General features: G+C 37.1%; 2 protein-coding genes across 2 annotated transcripts; both read left to right on the top strand.

Annotated features, from left to right (window-relative positions):
* The first annotated feature begins 5,777 nt into the window (after positions 1-5,777).
* On the top strand, positions 5,778-6,574 carry LOC111390182. The gene is made up of 3 exons (XM_023015188.1): positions 5,778-6,019; positions 6,171-6,261; positions 6,365-6,574. Exons 1-3 carry the CDS (start codon positions 5,778-5,780, stop codon positions 6,572-6,574), a joined length of 543 nt encoding a protein of 180 aa, XP_022870956.1.
* A 915-nt stretch (positions 6,575-7,489) lies between these two features.
* LOC111390181 lies at positions 7,490-8,858 on the top strand. Its single transcript, XM_023015187.1, has 4 exons — positions 7,490-7,641; positions 7,892-8,075; positions 8,137-8,433; positions 8,526-8,858. The coding sequence occupies exons 1-4, from the start codon at positions 7,490-7,492 to the stop codon at positions 8,856-8,858; spliced, it is 966 nt and encodes a 321-aa protein (XP_022870955.1).
* Positions 8,859-9,192: the final 334 nt, after the last annotated feature.

The raw sequence follows: 9,192 nt of genomic DNA, 5'->3' as shown, positions 1-9,192 counted from the left end.
GGTTAATTTGTATAACCAGCGAGGTACTTTTTTACAGATTTCTTTTATTCTAATCTAATCGATTTTTTACTAATTTTTTGAATAACGCATAAATGGCTAGGAGTTCATGTTCTAAGAAAAGCACTTCGAATTGTTGATTAATCGTCAGAGCCCTTTATGGCTACAACAACAAGTAAAGTTCTGATCGTTATCATCTTTGCCACAGGTGAAAAGGTCTCATGTTAATCCAATCCTTCCTATTGTTCCTTTGGCCACAAGCCTGACCTTGTATCTTTCAACAGTCCCATAAGCCTTATATTTTACCTTGTACACCCACTTACATCCAATGGACTTCTTATTAGGAGGAAGAATCCAAGTGTTATTCATCTCAAGGGCAACAATTTTATCACTTATGGCTCTATACCAATCACGTGAGGCCAGTGCTTCTTGAAATGTGTTAGGCTCAACATGTGTATTTATGGAAGTTATGAATGCTTTGTGATTATTTGACAGTCTGTGATTTGACATAGTAGCAGTGAGAGGAAAAACATTACCTGGGGCATGAAGACCTTTGTTCTTGTCCAACTTTTGTGATGAATGAAATGAGGCTTGCTGACAGACATAGTCCTCAAGGTAAGGGAGAATTTCCTTGGTTCTTAAGGATTTTCGTGTTGGTTGGTGCATGTTTATGGTATTGTGTTTGGTGAGGGGGGTGACCCTATAGGATAATTGTTTGCCTCAGAAAGTGAGGGAGACTTTTCATCATTTTCTTCAGTCTCATCTGTTACCATCTCGTTGGAAGTATTTTTAGGAGAAAAGGGAATGTGATACTCTGTGTTGATGTCAGTAAGGGCAGGTTGTGATGACTTAGTGTTACCATTTTCAGATGCACTGTTGTCTTTGTAAGGAAATTTGTCTTCACAAAATACTACATATCTTGAGATAAAAACCTTTTTGGATTCAAGATCAAGGAGTGTGTATCCTTATAGTCCAAAAGGATATCCTAAAAATACACATTTCTTGGCTCTTGGTTTGAACTTGGTTCTGTGATTAACTAAGGTTAAAGCAAAAGCAAGACATCCAAAGACTCTAAGAAGTGAGTAATTTGGTTTGTGTTTGAACAGGATTTCAAAGGGACTTCTGTTTTCAAGTAAAGGTGAGGGTGTTTTATTTATTAAATACAGGGCAGTAAGGATTCAGCCATTCCAAAACCTCATGGGAATTTTACTTTGGATTTTTAGAGCTTTTGCAACATTAAGAATATGTTGATGCTTTCTTTCTATTATTGCATTTTGCTGTTGTTGCAGAAGCTCTCTCAAAAGGATCTTCAAACGGTGGTTTTCCAGGCTCAATCCAACGCACATTTCTCAACCAACAACCAGTCCAATCGGCTCCAAACCACAACCAATTGATTCACCTTGGTTGCTATGCAATCTTACCCACGTAGGACAAGAAAGGATGATGATTTATGGCCACAAAGACTAGGAGAAGATACCACAAAGGTATACTATGAAAGAACCACCAATTGCACATGTTATACAAGCGTTCTGGACACTTCTGGACACCTTGTTTCTCACACAAAAAGGGGGCAGCCGGGATTCACAACTTCTTCTCTCAAAATCACACACTCATCATATGAAAGTGGCTAGGGTTATAGCCAAATATATACTCTAGGGTTAGGCTTTAAGTTGAGCCAATAAAGGGGTAAACGGGCCAAGATTCAAGCCATCCATAAGGAATACAACTGGGCCGGGTGTAGCTCATGGACTTGGTTGTTGGATTTATTTCATTCATCGGCCTATGCCTATAAAATAATATTAACCCACGTTAACATCATAGCCCGAAATTTATTGGGTATCAAAAACCCAACAGCTGTGGTGTTTCAACACACATTTTCTGGTGAATTATCCCCATTTTATGGTAATATTCCTTCATTTCAAATTCTCCCCCATTTTCTGTCCTAATCACCTTCACTTGTGACTAAAATTGAGTATTTATTAAGGCACAAAATCCTTGCAAAGCTGCAGTAGCTTCTAATTTGGTTTTCAACATATAGACCCGTGTACATCTACTAAAATCATCAACTATGGATAGGAAATATTTAGATCCATCATAACTGGTTTTAGTGCAAGGACCCCAAAGGTCGCAATGTATGAGATCAAAAACTTTCTTAGATTTGTTATGATTGACAGAAAATGGTAATCTATGCATTTTAGCCATAGGACAAATAGAACAAGCTTCCTTGGTTAGCTTAGCATTTTAATTCACATTCAACAAATCTAATCTAGAGTGAGATGGATGTCCTAGCCCATAGTGCCAAAGATCAAAGTCCTTATTGTTGTTAAAGATGGCTGCTGACATTGAAATTTTGTTTTGAAAGAGAGAAAGAGCATCTGTAAAAGCTGATGGAGGGACTTGAGATTGCATCAAATGATATAGTCCTTGCCTCACTTCACCCATTCTAGTCTTTTTCCAAGTCAAAAGGTCCTGCAAAAAGCATTTGTCAGGGAAGAATATCAGGCAACATTTAGAGGTTTGTGTCAGTTTTCTAGCTGATATCTGATAAGTGTATTTTATCCACTTATTCGGTACATTAAATAGCGATATTTGATGATTCTTTTTACAAATTATATCCTAAATTTTTGTCTTTTATATTTAATAGGTGAAATTTTATGAAGAAAAATGAATTGAAGGAATGAAGCAAAAAAGGGCGAAATGCAAAAGTTGGGGACCAAGTTGTAACAATTCAGTAGTTGATCTGGACTATGAATCGAAGATTGAAGAGTTTGGAGGTCAAATTGAATATTTTAGAAAGTGAAGGACTTGAATTAAATCAAGGAAGACATGGGTTGCAAGAATAAAAGGATTCAAGGATTGAATTGCATTACCTTGAAAGATGGAGGATTTGAAGAATAATTTAACTATTAATGGCTTCAATTGGTGGTTGATTTGACCCCTACATGCATGCATGAATTAGAGTTCTTATTAAAGTGGCTGCAAACTGGTTGGCAGAAGAAATTTGAGTCCTTTTTAGAGTCTTTTTTTTAGTCAACAAAAGTGGCTCTAGGTTTTGAATATATATATATATATATATATATATATATCAACGCACAGGATACCAGCAGTTTTTGGAGGAGCAGCCAATATCATAGAATACACGCACGGAAATCGAAGGAGAAAAAATTCCATTTTTCTTTAGTCAAATTTGGTGGTTGTGAAATATTTTCTTGAGAGATATACACGTAAAAATAGAAATTTAGGCGGCCAGAATTTAAGAGACACGCACAGAATTTGGAGTTGAAGAAAAACCTGAAAAAAAGCTGACGGCAACACGCAGACAAGACAACAGATTTACTTTTGCAAATTATTCACGTTCCATCAATTAATCTGGTGATGTCTTCCATAAATTCATGTTTTTCTCTTATTAGTATGCATAGCTAAATTTAATTTTAGGGCGAATAATATAATCTATTTGGGACATTTATTTCTTTTATTTGAGATTCTTGTTCTTTTATTTTTTATGTGTGGATTTTAATTATATTTTTAAGGCTTTGAATTTTTCTGGCCAATTATTCAATGATTTCGTGAACAAGACTTACGTAGAGATGCGGATTCTAGACCACATATTAAAATTCGGTAAATTAATATAATGTGTAGAGATACCTATATTAATTGCTACGGTCCTATAGAAATTCTTTGAACTGTTATTTCGTTTAATTAAATTTAATTTGCATAGAAATATGGAATTGAACTAATTAAATAGACTCATCGAGAACTAGAGAGGGGTAATTTGAATACAATAGAAGAATTCGACCTAACACTACTTTAGATTTTATGAATCTAGATATTAAAAATAAAGGTGACCAATATGTGAATTTGTTCCGCCCTAATCTCCATTTATTATTTGAATTCTGACTCATTTTTTTGTTGCATTCACGAAATTTTTAGTCGTTAGATTTAAAGATCACATTCAATCATTTTTTGTTTATTTTCATCAAATAGAAGTTAGGAATAATAAATTGAGTATTAAAGTATAGTTCTCGTAAGAACGATAATCAGGAATCAAAAGATCTACTTTACTACTTGTTACGATCCGTCCACTTGCGGAATAAAATCGATAACAAGTTTTTGGCGTCGTTGCCAGGGACCATCACTTTTAGTCTTAATTTATTTATTTTATTTTTATCTTATTTTTAATTGTTATTTGATTTTCTGTAATTTTCTTATTTTCTTTTATTTACAGAAAATCGTGTTCGTTGTATGCTCCGTGCCCAAGACGACGATTTTGAACTATTTGATTCGAAAATAGAACATACCTTCAGACGAACACACAGGGAATATAAACAAAAATAACAACATCAAATGACTAACAATCTAAACAATCATATCCCTTTACAACCAATTGGACAAATGACCGTGAGAGATCAACAACAAGAGCAAAGGGAAGTAAATGAAGGGGACTTGCCAGTTTTTATGTTTTTGACGCCTATAGCAGCACCCACACGGTCTAGCATATTATATCCAGATTTTGGGGTAAACAACTTCCAGATACAGGCTGATTGGATTGATTTGATGAATAACACTTTGCAATTCTATGGGCTACCCCATGAGAATCCAAACACACATATCTCAAGATTTCTCAGGAATTGTCAGAATTACCATGCTCCCTGGGTTAATGAGGACGCCATCAAGCTACGGTTATTTCTTTATACACTGAGAGATACAACATTGGAATGGCTGGATGCTGAACCTGATTGAAGTATTATCACATGGGAGGAACTGACTAGGAAATTTTGCAACAAGTTTTTCCACCAGCTAAAGTAGCAAAAATCAGATTGGAAATTCAAACCTTTCAACAAAAAGATGGGAAAAGCTATCACGAGGTCTGGAACAGATTTAAGGAGTTGATGAGGAAGTGTCCAAATCATGGGATTACTATTGGAAATCAAGTGCAGTATTTCTACACAGGACTTCCACCACTATCCAAATCTCAAGTGGATTCCTCTGCAGGAGGATCGATCATAGGGAAATCAGTGCAACAATGTATGGATCTGTTTAAGTTGATTGCTACTTCTCATTCCATGTTTTCAATAGAAAGAGTGGTGCCTCCAAAAGCAGCGAAAATAAATGAATTAGACAGCATAGCATCTACCAACGTCCAAATAGCAGCATTGACAAAACAAGTAGAATTATTGGTCAAGTCACAAACAAAAAGAGCACATGCAGTGATAACTAGCCCATCCTGCGAAAACTGCGGGGGAAATCACCTAACAGAAAATTGCACATCTATGGGCTTTTCGGTGGAACAAGTCAACTTCATTCAAAAGGCTCTTGAAATTTTAATCTTTTTTCACAAACAAACAACCCAGGATGGAGATAACACCCAAGCTTCAGATGGTCGGATAATTAGCAAGGGAATAGTTCAAACAATGCACAACAGGAGAAAAAACCAAGTTTGGGGAGATGTTCAACCAATACCTGCAGAAGATAGACAAGGTGTTCTAGCAGATTGACACTAACTTTCAGAACAGCAAACATCCATTAAGAAGCTGGAAACTCAAATTGATCAGATAGCTCAACAGCTTGCAGAACGCCCACAAGGGACATTGCCAGGCAACACAATGATCAATCCAAAAGAGCAAGTGCAAGCTATTACAACTAGAATTGGGGTGCAACTTCCAGAGATACATGTGAAGAGACCAGACATAAAAGACAAAAAAGTAATGGGTGAAGAGGCTGTGACAGAAGCATAGTCTGAACAACCAACTAACGAGGAGGATAAAAGGAAAGAAACATCCATGATGAGAGTACTCAGCCCCATGAAAGCTTATATGCCACTAATTCCCTTCCTTCAGAGGCTACAGAGAAAGAAGTTGGACAAGCAGTTTGCTAAGTTTGTGGAGATTTTCAAGAAACTGCACATTATTATTCCGTTTGCAGATGCAATTGTCCAAATACCCAGCTATTCTAAATTCTTGAAGGAGATCCTGTCTAACAAAAGAAAGTTGGAAGAACATGAGATAGTCTGCCTGAATGAGGAGTGTAGTGCAATTCTATTGAAAAAAACTACCTCCTAAACTAAAACACCCAGGGAGTTTCATGATACCTTGCACAATTGGTTCTAATTATTTTGAACATTCTTTATGTGATTTGGGTGCCAGTGTTAACCTTATGCCTCTTTCTGTTTATAGGTCTTTTGGATTAGGAGAAGCAAAACCTACAACCATCTCTTTGCAACTGGCTGACAGATTGATCAAACGATCGAAGGGGATTATTGAAGATGTGCTAGTCAAAGTTGACAAATTTATTTTTTCGGCTGACTTTATTATTTTGGACATGGAATAAGACGTAAACATTCCTCTAATCTTGGGAAGACCTTTCTTAGCTACTGGGAAGAGCATTAATTGATGTTTATGATGGAAAGATGATTCTTCAGGTAGACAATGAGCAAGTTATATTCAACGTGTTCAAGGCAATGAAACATCCATTGACTTTCGACACTTGTTGCCAAATAGATGTTCTTGAAGAGCTTGTGGCAGATACATTTAAGACAGAGCATTACACAATCGGAAGCAACAAATGTAGGAAAAGCTGAATGTGTTGTTAACTTGACCGAGCAACCAATAGGAAGGAGACATTGACAGTATGAATCTCTTTGCGACAAACCTTCACCCCCGGTACCTTTAGTGGAAAAGGTACTCACTCTTGAACTAAAGTCATTGCCTTCACATCTCTGTTACGCATATTTGGGAGACTCCACAACACTTCCATAATCATCACGAATGATATGACAAGGGAAGAGGAGAATAAATTGTTGGAGGTAATCAAGCAGCACAAAACAGCAATTGGATGGATAATAGCTGATATCAGAGGAATCAGTCTAACTCTTTGTATGCATAAGATTTTAATGGAGGACGGATCAAAGCCATCAGTGGAAGGACAATGTAGATTAAATCTCACTACAAAGTTGTGAGAAAAGAAGTGTTGAAATTACTGGATGCAGGTATTATCTATCCCATCTCTGATAGTTCTTGGGTGAGTCGAGTACATGTGGTGCCTAAAAAAGGTGGAATTACTATAGAGAAGAATGAGAACAATGAGCTGATACCAACATGGTTAGTGACAGGGTGGAGAGTATGTATAGATTATAGAAAGCTAGACAATGCCACCAGAAAGGACCATTTTCCATTGCCATTCATTGATTAGATGTTGGAGAGGTTGGCAGTACATTCTCATTATTGCTTTCTGGACGGATATTCAGGATACAATCAAATAGTTATTGCTCTAGAAGACCAAGAGAAAATAACATTCACATGCCCTTATGGAACTTTTGCGTTTAGAAGGATGTATTTTGGTCTATGCAACGCATCTGCAACCTTTCAACGGTGCATGATGGCCATATTTCTCAGTATTTAGGAATTCTTTTGATGATTGCTTGGAATGAATATTGCTTGTATTACAACGGTGTGAAAGAAGAATCTGCTGCTCAATTGGGAAAAAATGTCATTTCATGGTAAAAGAGGGGATAGTGCTGGGCCACGGGATATCCTCAAAGGACATTGAAGTTGACAAAGTCAAGATACAAGTGATTGAAAAATTGCAGCCTCCTAATTCAGTTAAGGGGATCAGAAGTTTCTTAGGACATGCAGGGTTTTATAGAAGGTTCATAATGATTTCTCCAAAATTACAAAACCTCTGTGTAATCTATTGGAGAAGGATGTGCCATTTCACTTTTCGGATGAATGCTTAAATACCTTTAATACTTTGAAAGAAAAGTTAACTTCTGTACCTGTAATAGTACCACCTGATTGGGATCTACCTTTCGAACTTATGTGTAATGTTAGTGAGTTCGCAGTGGGAGCGTTGCTTGGCTAACGTAAGGAATAGTGTTACATGTAATCTACTATGACAGTAAAACCTTGATAAATGCTCAAATCAACTATGCCATAACAGAAAAAGAGATGCTAGCAGTGGTCTTTGCCTTCGACAAATTTCGTTCCTATCTGATTGGTTCAAAGGTGATAGTCTACACTGACCATGCAGCATTGAAATATCTGTTTGAGAAGAAGGATGCTAAACCTAGGCTGATTCGATGGGTTCTGTTACTGCGAGAGTTTGACATTGAAATTTGCAACAAAAAGGGGTACAAAAAATCAGGTAGCGGATCATTTATCAAGGCTGGAGCAACTGCGTGATTCAGATGATATAGATATTAATAAGGTCTTCACAGATGAGCGGTTATTGCAGATAGAAAAGGCTCTGTGGTATGCAGACATTGTTAATTACATAGCTAGTGACTGTATGGATCTTGATCTCACCTATCAACAGAAGAAGAAGCTGCTCCATGAAGCGAAATTCTATTATTGGGATGATCCAAATTTATACAGGAGAGATGCATACCAAATCATTAGGAGATGTGTGCCAGAGGATGAGATGAAACCTATCTTTTCACAGGTTCATGCTTCGGCTTATGAAGGACACTTTGGCCCACTAAAACAGTAGCAAAGGTGCTTCAATGTGGTTTCTTTTGGCCTACACTGTTCAAGGACTGCCACAATTTTTGCAGGTCACGTGATAAATGTCAGATAACAGGTTACATATCAGCGCGTCACGGGATGCCACTTAACAACATTTTGGAGGTGAAAATATTTGATGTCTGGGGGGTTGATTTTATGGGTCCTTTTCCATCATCTTATAACAATCGATACATCCTAGTGGCAACGGACTATGTCTCTAAATGGGTAGAAGCTAAAGCATTGCTTACAAATGACGCAAAAGTGGTGGTGGACTTCATAAAGAAACACATCTTTAATCGCTATGGATCACCTAGGGCCATAATAAGTGATGGTGGAACTCACTTCCGCAATCGATTATTCTAGGCAGTGCAGCATAAGTACGGGGTACAACATCGAATTGTCACTCCTTACCACCCTCAAACAAGTGGACAGGTGAAACCTCGAACAGATAATTGAAAAGAATTATGGAGCTCCCTGTGAATGCATCTCGTAAAGATTGGTCAAAGAAATTAGACAATACCTTATAGGCATATCACACTCCTTACAAGACGCCTATTAAGATGTCTCCATATCGATTAGTTTTTGAAAAAGCATGTCACCTATCAGTGGAGTTTGAACATAGAGCATACTGGGCATTGAAGCAGTTAAATATGGACCTCGAAAAGGCTGGAGAAACAAGAATACTGCAGCTACATGA

Source organism: Olea europaea, unplaced genomic scaffold (assembly GCF_002742605.1).
Source record: "Olea europaea var. sylvestris unplaced genomic scaffold, O_europaea_v1 scaffold657, whole genome shotgun sequence".
Taxonomy (NCBI): Eukaryota; Viridiplantae; Streptophyta; class Magnoliopsida; order Lamiales; family Oleaceae; genus Olea; species Olea europaea.
The sequence above is the reverse complement of the archived record's forward strand: the minus strand, read 5'-3'. Positions and strand labels throughout refer to the sequence as shown.

What these genes read in the sequence shown, in the direction of transcription:
- LOC111390181 (XM_023015187.1), top strand. Translation starts at nt 7,490, where the DNA reads ATGGTAAAAGAGGGGATAGTGCTGGGCCACGGGATATCCTCAAAGGAC. An exon ending in CATGCAGGGTTTTATAGAAG is followed by an intron (nt 7,642 to 7,891) that starts GTTCATAATGAT and finishes CTACTATGACAG; the next exon opens with TAAAACCTTGATAAATGCTC. An exon ending in TGAAACCTATCTTTTCACAG is followed by an intron (nt 8,434 to 8,525) that starts GTTCATGCTTCG and finishes ACACTGTTCAAG; the next exon opens with GACTGCCACAATTTTTGCAG.
- LOC111390182 (XM_023015188.1), top strand. Translation starts at nt 5,778, where the DNA reads ATGATGAGAGTACTCAGCCCCATGAAAGCTTATATGCCACTAATTCCC. An exon ending in ATAGTCTGCCTGAATGAGGA is followed by an intron (nt 6,020 to 6,170) that starts GTGTAGTGCAAT and finishes TTCTGTTTATAG; the next exon opens with GTCTTTTGGATTAGGAGAAG. An exon ending in CGAAGGGGATTATTGAAGAT is followed by an intron (nt 6,262 to 6,364) that starts GTGCTAGTCAAA and finishes GACCTTTCTTAG; the next exon opens with CTACTGGGAAGAGCATTAAT.